This window comes from Scylla paramamosain, chromosome 21, assembly GCF_035594125.1.
Source record: "Scylla paramamosain isolate STU-SP2022 chromosome 21, ASM3559412v1, whole genome shotgun sequence".
Lineage (NCBI taxonomy): Eukaryota > Metazoa > Arthropoda > Malacostraca > Decapoda > Portunidae > Scylla > Scylla paramamosain.
In genome coordinates this window covers 5,439,901-5,459,263 of record NC_087171.1, presented here as the reverse complement: position 1 = coordinate 5,459,263, position 19,363 = coordinate 5,439,901, and the positions used below count along the sequence as shown (strand labels likewise).

Below are 19,363 nucleotides of genomic sequence, written 5' to 3'. Positions count from 1 at the left end.
CTCCAGACGGTCACCAGGATGCTTATACTTCACTGTAGGTGCGTAAGAAACATGTCTCGTAGGGGGTCTATGGTTAACCACCTTTACACGCGAACATATATGATTTTTCTATATCCTTCTAGCTCGTGCATTACTGAAGTTAACAGTGGGTCACTGTTTTGTGTTTTGTGAGGTCAGCGACTGTAAGGTAACTTGATCACAAGATTGATTGCGAATAGGCTAGGTCCATTAACTACACGGCCTTAGTCACCTTTACTCGGCGCTCGGGCGCCTCGGCATCAGGGCAGGCACTGTCCTGTTCGTGTGACCAGGGGTGCCGTAAGCCTCATGAGGAGTCACGGCGGTGACCAGTGACCTCTGGGGCAATGGGTGGCCAAGGCCTGGGTGCCTTGGCGATAAGACACTTGGCTACGACAGATAGAATGAAAAAAAAAAAAAAAAAAAGGAAATTGTCTTGAAACCTCCCTTTTGAAAGAGTTATAGGATGGAAAAAATACAAGAACCAGGCAGAGAGAGAGAGAGAGAGAGAGAGAGAGAGAGAGAGAGAGAGAGAGAGAGAGAGAGAGAGAGAGAGAGAGATAAAAGAGAAGAGAAGAGAAGAGAAGAGGAGAGGAGAGAGCCTTACAGTAGCCTCTATAGTAATACAATTATCTCTTTTTCTTTTGATTTTTCACCCGTATTTACCAGCACTTGAAATTTTTTATTTTACTTTTTGATAATAAGAATGCTTTAAACATTCCTATGTATTTTTAATTGTGTTTGTAATTTAACCCTTGGAAGTGCAGCACTTTATAGCTTCCATGTTTTAGCACAAAAATACCAATCACCAATCAATCTTTTGCCTCCATCATATTAACCTCAGTTCACCAATGCAGCAACCAACCAACCAACAGCAATATAACTAATACAGAAAAAATATACATGGTTTACATATTTTTTTTTTTATACTATTATTTAAGGTCGCGTATCTCAAAAAAAAAAAAATGCTCTTGTACTCCATGTGGTACAAGTACCTCAGGCCGAGAAGTACTGATAGTCCTATTTTTCTGATGAGATATTAAATTTTTGTAGATAAGAATATTGACAAAGCGCCATGTATACAAAAATGTTGGAATCCAGTTGAACTAAGTGAGCAAAGCTTTGTTAACTGTTTTATGCTGAGATTCCGGTGGTTGCAAGAAGTTGTGAAGGTTCCAGTGGTGGATCCATGTGGTAAAGGGGCGTCCTTGCCCCAGATCCTCGGCGTCCTGGAAAGTTTGAGGCAGCTGTAGCCCCAGCGTCTCCGGGAAAGGAATCATACAAATAGCAGATGCTAATGTCATCGCCAGTAGGATCCAGTAGTGGCCACCTTCGCCAAGCCCAGACTGCAAAACATGTTAACCGTTGAATTCATTATCACTTAGCACCACTCACCGACTATCAACCACAAAAGAACGAAGTCAAGGAGCAGATAAGTGATGACGTACGTGAAGGACATGAGGCGCTACACCCATCCCTAGCATTCCGAACACCACAGTGATTCCAGTGCCGGAGGTCCTAACAGGGGTAGGGAGAACTTCGCTTGTCATTAGGAAAACCACGAAGAGGCCACACGTTGAGAAGAATTTCACAAAACCCAATATTGTCAGTAGGAGCCACTCATCTGCAACGTTATAAAGTTTCAGCCTTATATTTCATTTCATTTCATGTTTTTTACTTTAAATACAGACATAGAATATGCAATTAAAATGAGTTCGATACACGCGTAATTATCCAGAGCAATCTATGATGATTCTTATATTGAGGGAAAGATATGAGAGAGAGAGAGAGAGAGAGAGAGAGAGAGAGAGAGAGAGAGAGAGAGAGAGAGAGAGAGAGAGAGAGAGAGGACTCGTGAGTAAAAGGATCTCTTTTCACTCCAGAGAACGAATGAATGATTAAATGTTATATATATATATATATATATATATATATATATATATATATATATATATATATATATATATATATATATATATATATATAACAAAAAAGTAATAATATATAAGAATTGTAGGGGTTATTTACTTTGGATGCAAAAGTAGGCTGCCAAACAAAACACGGACAGTAGGAGGAAGGTGCAGTAAACCATGAAGCGTCTGCCCATGTAGTGGATTACGGCCCAGCCAAAGAAGTTGCTTGGTAACTCGAAGATGGAGAGGACAAAATGAGCCAGAAAACTATTGGGGAGTACCGTCATGCTCAACATAGCGACTGAGTACACCACAAACTGCATGAACCTGACCAATGCAAGAATCTGTCAGAATCTGGTAAAATTAAATGTCAATAACATTAAAAGTCATTATGCCACACTGCGGCTGTACTTAAACAGTAATATGGATTTATAATTCAACACACACACACACACACACACACACACACACACACACACACACACACACACACACACACACACACACACACACACATATACACACACACACACACACACACCACAAGAAGATAAAAAAGAAAAGGTGAAACTATGAAAAGGCGAACTATGTGAGTTTACAAAAATTATTTATCGATTGCCACTTGGAGCCATGTTATTAAGCAGTAAGGGTGCAGGAGAAATGGAATAATTTCCTAAAAAAACTGTAATGCTGCCATCGGCAAATTAATTTTGTTCCCAACTCTAAAAAGAGAGAAAACACTAAAAGATGCAGACAGCAAGAAAAAACAGAGATCTTGCTGGAAAAGGCTGAGAGGTAAGATCAATGTTGAAACGGATAAACACAGAAGAATAAGTAATTATGTAAGAGCTGAAAGAAGGAAATAAACAAATTTTGAATAGGTATCGTTGAAAAATGTAGAACAGAACTCCACCTGTTTTGTTTTTGCATGTTTGTTAATGGTAAGGTGAAACACAAGAAAGGAAATTATAAGTTGAGACTGAGAGAAGTCTTCAGCAGCCCGATGACATTTTTTTTTTTATGCGAGAGAATCACTGGTCAAAGGTAACAAACTTACGAGGAAAAAAGTCCGTTTAAGTGCCAGTTTCCAAAAGAGTGGCAAATAGAAAAGGCAGATGACAGAGGATAAGTGACTTGAAACCTCCTTCTTGAAAGAGTTTATAAGTCATAGCAAGTAAGAAATACAGAAGCAGGCAGGGAGTTCCAGAGTTTACCAGAGAAAAATGATGAATAATTTAGAATACTGGTTAACTCATGCATTAGAGAGGTGGACAGAATAGGGGTGAGACAAAGAAGAAAGTCTTGTGCAGCGAGATCGCGGGAGCAGGGGAGGCATGCGGTTAGCAAGACCAGAAGAGCAGTTAGCATGAAAATAACGGTAGAAGATAGCAAAAGATGCAACATTGTGGCGATGAGAGAGAGGCTGAGGACATTCAGTTAGAGGAGAGGAGTTGATGAGACGAAAAGCTTTTGATTCCACCCTGTCTAAAAGAGCGGTATGAGTGGAACCTCCCCCTCATCCCATAACATGTGAAGCACACTCCATACATGGACGGATAAGGCCCCTGTACAGAGTTAGCCACTGACGGAGTGAGAAAATCTGGAAGAGAACGCCAAACTTCTTAGAAGCTGTTTCAGCTAGAGATGAGATGTGAAGTTTCCAATTTAGATTATAAGTAAAGGACAGACCGGTGATGTTCAGTATAAAGGAGGGGAGGCAGTTGAGTGTCATTGAAGAAGAGGGGATAATTATCTGGAAGGTTGTGTCGTGTTGATCAATGATGGAATTGAGTTTTTGAGGCACTGAACAATACCAAGTTTGCTCTGACTCAATTATAAATTTTAGATCAGAAGTCAGGCGTTCTATGGCTTCCCTGTGTGAGCTGTTTACTTCCTGAAGAGTTGGAAGTCTACGAAAAGACATGGAAAAGTGCAGGGTGGTATCATCATCATAGAAGAGGATAGGACAAGTTGCAATTATAGCGCAATGTTTCGTATGCGGAGACCACAAAACCGTTTCTTATTCTAATCTGTATAGAATAAATCATAACCACAATTATTAATTTTTGCATCATATCTTCATCAATGTTTACAAGGGCCGCTCTGATTTTTGTTAAGAGATTATAAATGACACTCGTTATTCTGTTGATATGTGCCGTGGTTTGTTGCCTTGAATCGTCACTCTAAGGTCCTTCTCTTCATTCACTCTGTTTATAATCAAAGAAAATTACCTAATTTGAAATCATACATCAACCTCTTTATTTATTTTTTTTATTTTTTTATTTATTATTTTATTACTATTTATTTATTTTTATTTTTTTTTTTCTTTTCCTGAGATACAATTTTTCGTACTCCTCTCTGTTAAACTCCATTTTTCATTTCTAAAATAGTTTCTTGACAACTTGCGACCTTTCTCTTTTTCCACCTTCATAACACAAATCTTAACTTCAGACGAATTCACTTAGCTTACAATTTTTTTGCAGATGCTGCTAGAGGTGAAAGTACAGGATAATCTAAGTCGAAAATGTTCTATGTATATATGCATTTTGAGGGCTTGTTTAGCCGTGGTATGAAATTCAAGTGTGCCTGGCCCGGCCGGGCCCGGCCCTGCGGGTAACCATGGCGGTATGTGTAGTCACTGTAGTGTGTAGATCTGGATGTCCGTTAGTGAAATTGTGAATTATTCAGTCATGACTTCTGCAAGTTCTGGAGCTTTGCAGTATCCCACAACGAGACGAGTGGTGACAATGGACGTGACTTACCAATAAACATAACACAATGATGATAGAAAGGATGTAATAAACGACAAATAAAATAAAAGGCCATGTGGCAGCATGCCTGCTCAGGCAGGAACGTGGGTAAATTTACCAGCAAATCAGTTGATAACTGTTCAGTCACACTCAGTTCCCCGCCGAGACAGTGACAGAGAATATAGTTAGATTGTTTTGCACAACTATTTTAAAGTGATGAGTGTGTGGACATGGTGTTTCTCCGCCATTGTTATCCGTCCTATGACGTAATAAACGACAAATAAAATAATATGCAGTGGCAGCATGCCTGCCCGGGCAGGGAGTGGGAAAGAACAAGGCTGTTATTTGCCGGCACATCAGCTGATAGCTATTCAGTCACAAGCAGTTCCCCGCAGGTACTTAAAGTAATACTGAGTGTATGGACATTGTGCTTCTTTTCCAAGGCCGGCCGTTGTGTCTGGCGCTAGGCCACTCTCGAATTGCACAACACGGCTGAACAGTGCCTCAAAATGCATGTGTGCGTAGAACATTTTCGATTTAGAATAACCCTTTTTCAGGAATGTCAAAAATGCCTCATTTTGGTTTTGTCTACCCAAGAACCATTACCACTAGGCCCCTGTGCTTGTTGACTATAGTCAAAGAGATAAAGAGGATGGGAGTATTGGTTGAAACTGCAAATTTACCGTAACACGTGTCATATCGCTATTAGCAGTAGAGAGATTAATAAGCACACATGTTTTAGTACCTAATTTTGTGTTGCCCATGCATTTGACATTTTTTTTTTTTTTTATGATTGATCTGAAAATTTGCATAGGTATGCTAGTTGAACGACTGTGGGTCTCTGTACTGTGGGTACTGACCAGAGACACACCAATGGTCACGTTGAGCCACTCAGGGGTCTCGACCTTGGTGAAGAAGGTGATGGGTGTGGTTGTAAAACTTACGACACGAGGAAGAGCATCAGAGTTCTAACGGCGAGCTTCGGGTACTGTAGCACGTCGCTGAGTGGGTGGTCCACGGGCTGCCGCCGCATCAGCTCCTCAAGCTTGGCCTCCACCTCGGGGCGCGACACCTGCGCCTTATTGGTCGCACTTATCTGTCACTCGGGATCACACTGAACATGAGACTTGGTTCACCGTCTACCAGCTTCTCATAAAAATAGATAAGTAAATGGAAAATGAAATAAAAGTATACGAAATCATCCCTCTTGAAAATGAAAAACAGATTGATAATAATAATAATAATAATAATAATAATGATAATAATGATAATAATAATAATAATAATAGTGATATTGATAATGATAATTGTAACGATAATAAGAATAATATAATAACAATAATGATAGTAATAATGATAATAATAATAATAATAATAATAATAATAATGATGATGATGATGATGATGATGATAATAATAATAATAATAATAATAATAATAATAATAATAATAATAATAATAACTCCACAAGATGGGAGTCACCTGCAGAAGGACGTCCGCACACTGGTGGACCTTGCCCTTGGCCAGCAGCCAGCGCGGGGAGTCTGGGAGGTGCCTGGAACAAAACTGCTGTCACAGTTACTTCAACTTTTTACATATCATGAAGTGACCGAAAATGAATATTTAGCAAGCACAAAATATATTAGTTATGGATAAAAATAGCTAGCGAGTGAAGTTTAGTATACGATAAGGGATCCGAATGTATCGCAGGGTTCTGCTGAACTTTCAAGATCACCGTTGAAATCAAAATTTGCTGAATTAAGGGACACATTTTTCTAATGTACTCATAGTTTCCATAAATAAGAGACTGTTGTAAAACTGGATGCTGGAAATATATAGATACGTATGGTAATAATTGTCGCAAAATCAATCAAAGTTTCACGTGCTCAAGAAGCAAAATTTTTATATTGGTTATCTACGTAAAACATGTCTATTTACACGCACTTAGCCTTGACTGTAAAGTAATCTTGGACTCCGTAAACATTTACCGTAAATAATATTTTGTTAAATTCCTTTTAGAGTTTATGCACTAAGACAAATACAGTTATTCACAAATGGTAGTTTGGAGAGCCAAAAATTTGTGCTATGATTGAAATAACTTGTACGAAAATATTAGAATGGATTTCACACACACACACACACACACACACACACACACACACACACACACTACATAACGGTTGAAGCGTCACCTCCAGTACAGAAATCCGAGCAGTGATGGGAAGATGGAGATGACTGCCAGGTACTTCCAGTGCGGCACGAGCCACGCCACGAATGCCGTGGAGCACATTCCGAAGGTCCATGCAATGAAGGACACCATTACACCATGGGCGCGGCGCTCTGGTGGTATGACCTCCATGTCTGGCAACGCAGAAGTCAAGAGCCAGCAGGCATGACGACGAATCAAAGGCTGAACATGTTGTTGGATGAGACATTATGGATAGAATATTTTTATTTTGTATTCATGTTCGAACACAATCGAATACAGCATCTAGGTATATTTATATTTGTATTGGAATGATTGCTATTATATGCCAGAGTATTCTCATTTGCATTCGAATACTTAGGAGAGGTAATCGTAATATTCGAATAATCTTACGAATGATCGTAAATTTGTCATCACAAATTAAGAGAGTCGTTGTTCATTACAGCTTTAGCTTTCTGGATAAAAAAAAAAAATGACAATAATAATAAAAATAAAAATAAAAATTTTTAGAGTTTACAGTTTGCACAAGGAAATACAGTTTGTGTAGCTGCGTGTTAGTGACGATAGAATTGGGTGAGGCAGGATCGAGGAAGCGAAGCGGCAACACTGTCACGGTGAAAGTCTGGACACATGATTGTGTTACGACTAAGTGACCTTTTTAAAAGCCCCAGCTCCTGACCATGGACTCTGGATTTTTTATTTATTTATTTATTTATATTTTTTTCCGGAAGCAACTCCTGGGGTCATTCATTTATTTATTTATTTATCAATACAGTCTCGAGTGGCCGTTGCAACCTTTTCATGTAATGCCTCTAATAAAATGTCATGCCGCATTCCTTTTACTTTGTTGCTACACTCTTTACTTTTCACTTTCCATAGACAAGGTTGTTCTTTATAAAGTTTAATGAAATCGGCCCAAAACTCCTTATCAGCGGACATCGCCGTCATCTTCACGCTGTGAATGCTGCTTCAGAAATGAAGTAGATCGCTGGACATTGCCGTTGACGCTCGGACTTCCTGCCGCCTGAACTGAAACTGAAGCCACGAACCTGGTGGTGGCAGGTTCCGATCCGGCCGCTAACTCCGCCTACTTTTGGTCGTACAATCATCCCATACACAGCGAGATTTGCATACGATTCCGGCGGTCGTAACGTCTATGGGCCATGAATAAACGACGTGTGTGTGTCATTGGAAAACATTGTAGTATATCTTCGATGTGTTTTCGTCCGAGGATTCCAACATTTACTGAATTGCAGCGAAAACGTTAGTCTGCTTCTCATGTTTGAAGCACCAAGTAGTAAACTAATCAACAGCGTCACGGATGTTGAATGTCTGCATACAACCAAGGTTTTAAGGAAGTGGAAACAAGTAGCATACTGATGAGATTTTACATTATTATTGTTATTATTATTTTTAATAACGCATGTTTTTAGTATAACTTTTTATAATTTTATTTTTATTCATCAGTTTCTTCATTTAGTTACTTTTATTATATGTATAAGGGCGTATCAAATGTATGAACATTGCGCGTTGGAAAGGTGTTTATCACTATTCTTCAGGAAGTGCAGTTTAAGAGTGACAAAGCGGCTGTGGACATCGTTTCCCTGAGCATATTGTTTTGATAGTCTGAAGATGGAATTGTTGCATTTCCTTAAAAGTTACCAAGCATAAAGGAATATTGCTAGTACTCACAGATTACGTAGGGCATAAGGTAGTTGGTTTCGAAGCAGAGACCTTGTAAGAAACGAAGGGCTATGTGCACTGCGGCGTTCGTCACCCACAGCAGCGGGATTGTAAATATGATTTGGAGGCTGAGAGCTACGAAGAACATGAACCGTCGACCCACACTTTCATCAAGAAGAAAGGGAAAAAATTGTGAAAATATTAAGGTTTTAGATATGACCTATGTGTGTGTGTGTGTGTGTGTGTGTGTGTGTGTGTGTTGTGTGTTACTTACTATTTGTCAGCAAGTATCGGGAAGATGAGACTGCCAAAGGCGTTGCCAGCCATGGAGACAGACATTGTGTAGTGGGAGTAGTGGTCACGTTCACACACCCACTCCAGGCTCGTGCCCACTGTCGCTGAATATTCAGTCGTGTCAAACTCCCAGCCGTTGTTGCATTCTGTAAGCGCATCATGCCGCTCTTGCTTAATTTCACCTATATTTTTTATTTATTTTTTTTACTTTTTATTTATTTATTAATTTATTACTTTTTATTCTTGTAAACATTATCAATTCATTAGATTCATCCAAATGATTTTATATATGTATTCCGGCGCTAAGTTACGCCTATAATTGACAAAGACCAATTCAATTGATAAACGCGTACAATGTTAAAGCTTCAGTGTGTTACAATACCTTTAGTTTTGTTGGTGACAGTGAACGTGCTTGTGTTGTTATAAGACATCCAGCTGATTTCATGCATCAGGCACCTTGAGGGCTCCCCATTGCTGCTGAATTTCCAATATGGAATTTAAGAAACAAAGGCATTTCAGAGGTGTGTTCGACACAGGGCACAGCGGGAGTTTGGTTTAACTATTATGTTGTGTTTTTCTTTGTTATTTACTTTATTTAAATTCACAAAATATCTTAATTAATAAAATTGTAAATTTTGCCTCTTGGATTTCACAGAAAGTGTTGTTCACACTCTCTTTTTAATAATTAGAAGAAAAAACAGGAAAAAATAATTTGAAGTGTTCTTCAGCTTTTGCAGCGCGTATTTCAGTTTTTTTTTTTTTTCTTTTTTTTTTTCTTTTTTCTTTTTTTTTTTTTTTTTTTGCTTCTTGATCTTCTTTTTAAATGGAGTGCACCACATGTTATCATCAAATTCTTGTAGTAAATAGGTTTAGTCTTCGTAGCTGGTTCATTCACTCCTTGAATGCAATTTATAAATAATTAATATAAAAGTCAACTTCTGCACACGTAAGTAACAAAAAAAAAAAAAAAAATGGATTGCGGATTTTTTTTTTTTTTTTCTTACTTTTGACATGTGAGGCGAATCTCCCAAGACCTCTGTAAGGTGATCAGGGCTTGAATCCCTGATCACGGCTCATGGTCGAATGTCGCAATGACTCCTGTAGTACGGTGGGCAGTGTTTCCTCTATAACAGCCTGTTGAAACACATTGGAATAGAGTGGTGCCTCCCCTTTCCGTAGCTGATGACCTCAGGGTGGTTACTGCCTACGAGCAGTTGGAGGCAGTGGAAATAAACTGTATGACGTTGGAAGAAAAAAAAAGTATATATAATTTAATTTGTTCATGCTGGCCACATGCTGGCCACTGCTTGGACATAAGAACCTCGGTAACCCGAGTCTGAATTCTGCTTAAAACTGGCCATGTTTTATGCTATCGCGGAGTGCCTGAAAAATACCTACATGTTTTCCGCCAATGCGATGGCGGTTGCATCGAAGAACTCCGGATGGCGGCATTAATTTTTCTGCAAAGGTGTCCATTACGTAAACCTTCTTAAACAGAAGGAACTGACCATCTCTGCTCTAAGAAGAATTGCAAATAAATAAATAAATAAAAAAGAAAGGAAAAAAAACGTCTATGTTGTAACACATCAACATTTCAGGACTTTCAAGTATTTCGCAGTTAAGACAATCATTACGAAGTTCAGTCAAATCGCAGATTAAAATTCATTTCATATATTCAAATAATTCTTTATCGGGCTATCGGTTTAGTATGATCAGGTTCTGAGTTAGCGATTCTTTGGTTATCTACGCTGACGGCTAGGTCAGCTGTGTCCATGGAAACTCAAATGTTTGTTGCATTTATCAGTTAATAATTGTTACGTTTTATCAGAATAATCAAACAAAAAAAAAGGGCTACAGGCCTGACATTTGGAGTCGAGATGGTTATGGTCTCCATGAGTAAGACAGCTACATATGCTAAGCTTTGTCTCAGGATTCATCCTGGGAGACCGGCGACATTCATCACTGGCTGAGGCCTGGCGCCGCATACGAGTAGTATTACCTTGGGCGTGTGAGCTGGCGCCACTCGGCCAAGCTGAGCGAGGTGTTTTCGCGGCCAGGAGTGTGGCACCAGTAATCGGGCAACACCATTTGGAACAGGAACAAATTTGACTGTAAAGAAAGAACATTTCACAGAGCTTTACTAATATTCAAGGACACAAGAAAAATCATGATAACACTCCGTGTTTTGAGGTGATACACTTGAGAATGAAAATAGTAATGTACTTGAGAATGAAGATAATAATGCACTTGAAAATGAAGATAGTACGACGTAGTGACTAACTGTAAATGCAGCGAAGAAAGAGACCGGCATGAAGATGAGGAACATCATCATCTTTTGGTAGCGGCCAAATGATCCCACCACCTCTAAGATGTCGTCGAAATCCTGAGCACTGCCAAGCTTTGCTGTCTTAGCTGGGGAGATGAGAGGCTTGGTCGTGCCATTGCTGTTGGTCCTTTCTGTGGTGGCTGTGCATACATTTTCGATGGACGAGTTGGTGCTGTACTTCTCCGCTGCAGTAGAGTGGCTTGTCTTGTTTTTAGCTTTGAGTTTGAACTTCTCATCCATACTTGCAGTGTTTCAGTGTGCCTTCTACAAAGGAATAAACCAGGAAATTTACTAAAAATATTTATAGGTTTCAAATCCCTGGAATAAAGAAAAAATTTAAGTAATAACCATTCACCTAGTTTCGGCCTGAATGCCATTCAGTGATAGTAGCTACGTATTCAAAACAATCAAGTTTTAAAAAATCTACATGAAATACTTTGTTACAAATGTATTACAGACACTTGTGAACATTGGTATGATATGTGGAGAGCGTGCTCTGTGCAAAGGACCTTATATTTATATATTTGTATCTTTCGGTGTTTTATGTAGACAAAGCAAAATTTGATATTGAAACAAACTCCATCCTGCATTTTTGGACTTTTTTTTTTCTGAATACCAAGTGTTCAGAAATGTACAAAGAGATTAATCTGGATGAAATATGCTATGTTAAGTCTGCTGTATCAGGCACTGATATCCTCTGTTATGCTCAACAGTCTCCATGTAAAGGTGTTAAGTTACAATTTGTTCTTACCACAATCGATAACAATGTATTCTGCAAAATTGGGCTGGAAAATGTCACATCTACACCTGTCAAGCTCAAAGTAGGTGTGCTACTAGAGGAAGCCTTGCCTTACTTTCAATATCAAACCACTACCCACGACCTCCACGCTACCATAATATCTATGCTACCAACAATATCAAGCTACCACCAGGTCCTCCAGAGTAGCCACCACCAAGAAAAATCATCAATACAGGAGTGGAAAGTACCTCATCATCGGAACAAAAGGAGGTAAAGATCTATCTGATACAGTGAGGTGACGAAGATCTTCTACTTAAAACACTCAATCCTCTGAATAAACTGATGAACGGTCTCTGTGCCAGCTCCAGAAAATTAGGAAGTTGATGAGATTCATTAATAAAGGTGATGTGAGGTGTCGTGGTGTTTTCAATAGATATTGTGGCAGGTAGTGATGAAAATAGTGCAGACTGTGATCGTGTTTTCATGAGACGTGAATCGCACAGAGAATCAATGAAGAACATACACAGAAATATGAAACACACAATGTGATACACAGAATAGCATGCAATATGGTAACGCAAAACAATAGATAGTAATGAAGGACAGAAAGGAATAATATATACATTGATAGACAGAGACATACAGGTAGGCAGGCAGGCAGGCAGGCAGGAGACAGATAGATGGGAGCAGAAGTGACTGGGCAGAGCAAGGCGCCAGTGAGGTGAGTTGACCCAGGATTTGAACGTGGTGAAGGACAGGCAGGATTGGACCACGACTTGCCACGTCGAGAGCGATACACCCACAATGTCGTCTATGTGATGAATGAATACTGCCTTGCAACTTGCTTGTGATGGTGGCCTGATATCCATATCTCAGCGTGTACTGGATCTTGAGAATCAAGAGTTTCGTGTGTTCCTCAATCGCACACCACAGCTGCACACCACTTGTATCAGAAATTCTTCTTCTGATAAGCTTGCTGATTACTGTTCTAATTGAGGCTGCAGTGCCACTTGTACTATATATATATATATATATATATATATATATATATATATATATATATATATATATATATATATATATATATATATATATATATATATATGGTGTCCCATAAGTTTCCATACATAGGAAAATTTTAAGAAATTACAGAATTACAGAAAAAACATTTTTATTTACATAATATACTCTACATGACTGCCTTTGTGTTGAAAACACATTTCAATGCGCGTCCGCCACTGCAGAAGAACACGTTCAAACACATCTGGATTTATGCTTGTAATAGTGTTCGTGATACCATATGTATGGAAACATGGGACAATATATATATATATATATATATATATATATATATATATATATATATATATATATATATATATATATATATATATATATATATATATATATATATATATATATATATATATATATATATATATATATATATATATATATATATATATATATATATATATATATATATATATATATATAAGAAATATAAGAAAAAATATATATATATTTATATATATATATATTTTTTTCTTTTTCTTTTTCTTTTTTCTTTTTTATGTAGAAAGGACATTGGCCAAGGGCAACAAAAATCCAATTAAAAAAAAATGTCCACTGAAATGCCAGTCCCATAAAAGGGTCAAAGCAGTGGTCAAAAATTGATGAATAAGTGTCTTGAAACCTCCCTCTTGAAAGAATTCAAGTCATAGGAAGGTGGAAATACAGAAGCAGGCAGGGAGTTCCAGAATTTACCAGAGAAAGGGATGAATGATTGAGAATACTGGTTAATTCCTGCGTTAGAGAGGTGGACAGGATAGGGGTGAGAGAAAGAAGAAAGTCTAGTGCTGCGAGGCCGCGGGAGGAGGGGAGGCATGCAGATAGCAAGATCAGAAGAGCAGTTAGCATGAAAATAGCGGTAGAAGACAGCTAGAGATACAACATTGCGGGGGTGAGAGAGAGGTTGAAGACAGTCAGTTAGAGGAGAGGAGTTGATGAGACGAAAAGCTTTTGATTCCACCCTGTCGAGAAGAGCAGTATGAGCGGAACCCCCTCAGACATGTGAAGCATACTCCATACATGGACAGATAAGGCCCTTGTACAGAGTTAGCAGCTGAGGAGGTGAGAAAAACTGGCGGAGACGTCTCAGAACGCCTAAAATCATAGAAGCTGTTTTAGCTAGAGATGAGATGTGAAGTTTCCAGTTCAGATTATAAGTAAAGGACAGACCGAGGATGTTCAGTGTAGAAGAGGTAGACAGTTGAGTGTCATTGAAGAAGAGGGGATAGTTGTCTGGAAGGTTGTGTCGAGTTGATAGATGGAGGAACTGAGTTTTTGAAGCATTGAACAATACCAAGTTTGCTCAGCCCCAATCTGAAATTTTAGAAAGATCAGAAGTCAAGCGTTCTGTGGCTTCCCTGCGTGAAATGTTTACCTCCTGAAGGGTTGGATGTCTATGAAAAGACGTGGAAAAGTGCAGGGTGGTATCATCAGCGTAGGAGTGGATAGGACAAGAAGTTTGGTTGGGAAGATCATTAATGAATAATAAGAAGAGAGTGGGTGACAGGACAGAACCCTGAGGAACACCACTGTTAATAGATTTAGGAGAAGAACAGTGACCGTCCACCACAGCAGCAATAGAACGGTCAGAAAGGAAACTTGAGATGAAGTTACAGAGAGAAGGATAGAAGCTGTAGGAGGGTAGTTTGGAAATCAAATCTTTGCACCAGACTCTATCAAAAGCTTTTGATATGTCCAAGGCAACAGCAAAAGTTTCACCAAAATCTCTAAAAGAGGATGACCAAGACTCAGTAAGGAAAGCCAGAAGATTACCAGTAGAGCGGCCTTTATGGAACCCGTACTGGCGATCTGATAGAAGGTTGTGAAGTGATAAATGTTTAAGAATCTTCCTGTTGAGGATAGATTAAAAAACTTTAGATAGGCAGGAAATTAAAGCAATAGGACAGTAGTTTGAGGGATTAGAACGGTCACCCTTTTTAGGAACAGGTTGAATGTAGGCAAACTTCCAGCAAGAAGGAAAGGTAGATGTTGACAGACAGAGCTGAAAGAGTTTGACTAGGCAAGGTGCAAGCACAGAGGCACAGTTTCGGAGAACAATAGGAGGGACCCCATCAGGTCCATAAGCCTTCCGAGGGTTTAGGCCAGCAAGGGCATGGAAAACATCATTGCGAAGAATTTTAACAGGTGGTATAAAGTAGTCAGAGGATGGAGGAGAGGGAGGAACAAGCCCAGAATCGTCCAAGGTAGAGTTTTTAGCAAAGGTTTGAGCAAAGAGTTCAGCTTTAGAAATAGATGTGATAGCAGTGGTGCCATCTGGTTGAAATAAAGGAGGGAAAGAAGAAGAAGCAAAGTTATTGGAGATATTTTTGGCTAGATGCCAGAGGTCACGAGGGGAGTTAGATCTTGAAAGGTTTTGACATTTTCTGTTAATGAAGGAGTTTTTGGCTAGTTTTTGGCATGTTTCCAAACAGAAATATAAAGTGCATGAGATTCTGGTGATGGGAGGCTTAAATTCCTTTTGTGGGCCACCTCTCTATCATGTATAGCACGAGAACAAACTGTGTTAAACCAAAGTTTAGAAGGTTTAGGACGAGAAAAAGAGTGAGGAATGTACACCTCCATTCCAGACACTATCACCTCTGTTATGCACTCAGCACACAAAGACGGGTCTCTGATGCGGAAGCAGTAATCATTCTAAGGAAAATCAGCAAAATACCTCCTCAGGTCCCCACAACTAGCAGAGGTAAAACGCCAGAGGCACCTTCACTTAGTGGGATCCTGAGGAGGGATTGGAGCAATAGGACAAGATACAGATATGAGATTGTGATCAGAGGAGCCCAATGGAGAAGAAAGGGTGACAGCATAAGCAGAAGGATTAGAGGTCAGGAAAAGGTCAAGAATGTTGGGCATATCTCCAAGACGGTCAGGAATACGAGTAGGGTGTTGCACCAATTGCTCTAAGTCGTGGAGGATAGCAAAGTTGAAGGCTAGTTCACCAGAATGGTCAGTGAAGGGAGAGGAAAACCAAAGCTGGTGGTGAACATTAAAGTCTCCAAGAATGGAGATCTCTGCAAAAGGGAAGAGGGTCAGAATGTGCTCCACTTTGGAAGTTGAGTAGTCAAAGAATTTCTTATAGTCAGAGGAGTTAAGTGAAAGATATATAGCACAGATAAATTTAGTTTGAGAGTGACTCTGTAGTTGTAGCCAGATGGTGGAAAACTCGGAAGATTCAAGAGGGTGGGCACGAGAGCAGGTTAAGTCATTGCACACATAAACGCAGCATCCAGCTTTGGATCGAAAATGAGGATAGAGAAAATAGGAGGGAACAGAAAAGGGGCTACTGTCAGTTGCCTCAGACACCTGAGTTTCAGTGAGGAAAAGAAGATGAGGTTTAGAAGAGGAGAGGTGGTGTTCTACAGATTGAAAATTAGATCTTAGACCACGAATGTTGCAGAAGTTAATGAAGAAAAAGTTGAGGGGGGGTGTCAAGACACTTAGGGTCGTCGACAGAAAGGCAGTTCGACTTCGGGACATTTATGGTCCCCTCCCCAGGTGGGGACTCCAAGGCTGGTGTAGAAATCGCCATTGATGATTTTAAAATTTTTGAGTGAAGGGTGTGTGTGTTATTAGGTGCTTGTAGTTTTGTGTGGAGGAAGAGAGTTGTCTTTAGAGGGCAGGCTGTGACTGCCCCCTTGTGTTGTGAGACACAAAGGGAAACGTTCAGTGAGGTCACAGCTGGGTTTAATGATAAGTTCACAGCACCCCCTGAACAGTGCTTTAGACCTCACTGGGAGTAATTATCGTTTCGGCAGGTGTCTACTGCCTCCTCCATGTATCTCTCTCTCTCTCTCTCTCTCTCTCTCTCTCTCTCTCTCTCTCTCTCTCTCTCTCTCTCTCTCTCTCTCTCTCTCTCTCTCTCTCTCTCTCTCTCTCTCTCTCTCTCTCTCTCTCTCTCTCTGTAGTAGTAGTGTAGTAGTAGTGTAGGGTAGTGGTTTAGATTATGGTCGATTGTGCGAGTAAATTCAACACAAAGAATTAATAATACTTCTTGATTCAATGATGGACAGAGATGTACACGCATGATACCAAAACACAGATTATGACCAGACATGATGATCCTTGATTCTCTAGCAGAAGACTGTGTCTCTGATCTGAACTCTGATGGACTGAACTGAACTGATGTGCTCTCTCTCTCTCTCTCTCTCTCTCTCTCTCTCTCTCTCTCTCTCTCTCTCTCTCTCTCTCTCTCTCTCTCTCTCTCTCTCTCTCTCTCTCTCTCTCTCTCTCTCTCTCTCTGTGGAACTGACTCTGGCTATGCATACAGGATCTATTTATGTGAAAGTGGACCACGATTTAGAATCGGAGATGAAGAGATGACCAATCAACTGTTTATCTGTGGAGTGAAGGGATCAATGGTAGAGGTCGTTATTATGGCCGATGACCAGGGAGGAAGACAGGAAGGAAATGCAGATGTTTTCCCTAAGGACTGGCAGGAATGTAGGGAAGGTGTGGTATTCCCTTGAGAGGGAGATTGGAAGGAGAAAAGGTTAAAAATAGATGACTGGCCAGATTTGGACAGTGGAGTTAAATATATTAATGATGAATATACATAATAGTAATTGTTATGACTGATGTGACTGATACAAAACCTCCCTCCCTGTCACTTCCCTTATCCCCTTATCTGTCAGAGATGTGGAACAAGAGAGAGAGGGTGGATGGATGAATGGAAGGAGGGAAGGGAGAGGAGTGCAGGGAAGGGGGAGGTAAGGAGGGCAGGTAAAGGGGAGGAAAAGATGGCAGGGAACGGAAAGGAAGACAAGGAAGGATGGCAGGGAATGGGGAAAGGAGGGAAGAGAAGAGCAGAGAAGAGGAGAGGAAAGAAGAGAGGAGAGGGGAGGACAGGGCAGGGAAGGGAGAGGAGGAAAGGGAAGAGAAGAGAAGGGAAAGGAAGAGAGGAGAGGGGATGGGAGGGGAGGAGATTATTTTGATCTTGACCACACTGTTTTAGATAGATACTTGCCGCCTCTGTTGATGATGCCACTACTGGATCAGATGAAGAAGCTTGGTGTGGTGGTGCTCTGGAAAACCAGTTAGTAGCTTAGTATTGTTGGTAGCGTGGAGGCCGTGGGTAGTGGTTTAATATTCTTGATTTGTGCGAGTAAGACACAATTTATAAGAGTTGTTCTTGATAGAATGTACACGCATGATACCGAGACACAATTGATTACAGACGTGGCGACTGATGTGCTCTCTCTGAACTGATATGAACTGGACTGATTGTGGAGTTCTGATGACTGAGCAGATTGATATGAACTAAATGACCACAAACTGATTAATGGCCTAGCTACACGTACGGTACTATTTATGTGGGACAAATGGATCAGGAATACAACTTCTGGGATGAAGAATGACCAATGAGATGCTTTAAAATGGGATGAATTGACCAATGGTAGTGGTCGTTATTCTGACCAACGACCAGGAAGGAAAACTAGGAATAGGAAGGCAGCACGTTTTTTTTTTTTTTTTTTTTTTCTTAGGACAGGTAGGAATGTAGGAAAGGAAGGTGTGATATTCCCTTGAGAGGGAGAGTTGAAGGAGAAAGGTTAAAAACAGGTCTGGCCGGCCATGTAGGCACACGTGAAATTAAATATATGAATGATGAATATATATATATATATATATATATATATATATATATATATATATATATATATATATATATATATATATATATATATATATATATATATATATATATATATATATATATATATATATATATATTTTTTTTTTTTTTTTTTTTTTTTTTTTTTTTTTATTTATTTATTTATTTATTTATTTATTTATTTATTTATTTAATCACCAGAATCTCATGCACTTTATATTTCTGCCCAGAACCATGTCAAGTCTGTTCTCCAACTAGCCAAAAACTCCTTCATTAATAGAAAGTGTCAAAATCTTCCAAGATCAAACTCCCCTCGTGACTTCTGGCATCTAGCAAAAAATATCTCCAATAACTTTGCTTTTTCTTCTTTCCCTCCCTTATTTCAACCAGATGGCACCACTGCTATCGCATCTATCTCTAAAGCTGAACTCTTTGCTCAAACCTTTGCCAAAAACGCTACCTTGGATGATTCAGGGCTTGTTCCTCCCTCTCCTCCACCCACTGACTGCTGCATGCTACTTTTTTTTTTTTTTTAATTCTTCGCAATTATGTTTTCTATGCCCTCGCTGGCCTAAACCCTCGGAAGGCTTATGGACCTGATGGGGTCCCTACTATTGTTCTCCAAAACTGTGCCTCCGTGCTTCCACTCTTTCAGCTCTTTCAACACCTACCTTTCCTTCTTGGTGGAAGTTTTCCTGCATTCAGCCTGCTCCTAAAAAGGGTGACCGTTCTAGTCC

At 39.6% G+C, this 19,363-nt stretch overlaps 1 protein-coding gene across 7 annotated transcripts; it reads right to left on the bottom strand.

The window, feature by feature from the left end:
- Positions 1 to 728: 728 nt before the first annotated feature.
- On the bottom strand, positions 729 to 18,236 carry LOC135110904 (organic cation transporter 1-like). 7 transcript variants are annotated; one of them, XM_064023539.1, is made up of 13 exons: positions 18,194 to 18,236; positions 17,982 to 18,039; positions 11,146 to 11,454; positions 10,864 to 10,973; positions 9,247 to 9,341; positions 8,845 to 9,010; positions 8,580 to 8,734; positions 6,874 to 7,042; positions 6,164 to 6,236; positions 5,626 to 5,777; positions 2,047 to 2,258; positions 1,467 to 1,642; positions 729 to 1,364 (listed from the first exon to the last, which is right to left on the bottom strand). In XM_064023539.1, exons 3-13 carry the CDS (start codon positions 11,428 to 11,430, stop codon positions 1,125 to 1,127), a joined length of 1,833 nt encoding a protein of 610 aa, XP_063879609.1. In that variant the 5' UTR covers positions 11,431 to 11,454; positions 17,982 to 18,039; positions 18,194 to 18,236; the 3' UTR covers positions 729 to 1,124. The 7 variants fall into 7 exon arrangements, with proteins under 7 accessions (XP_063879609.1, XP_063879612.1, XP_063879607.1 ...); XM_064023542.1 differs by having other exon boundaries at positions 9,247 to 9,338; positions 17,982 to 18,236; XM_064023537.1 differs by having other exon boundaries at positions 17,982 to 18,216.
- Between the last annotated feature and the right edge of the window lie 1,127 nt (positions 18,237 to 19,363).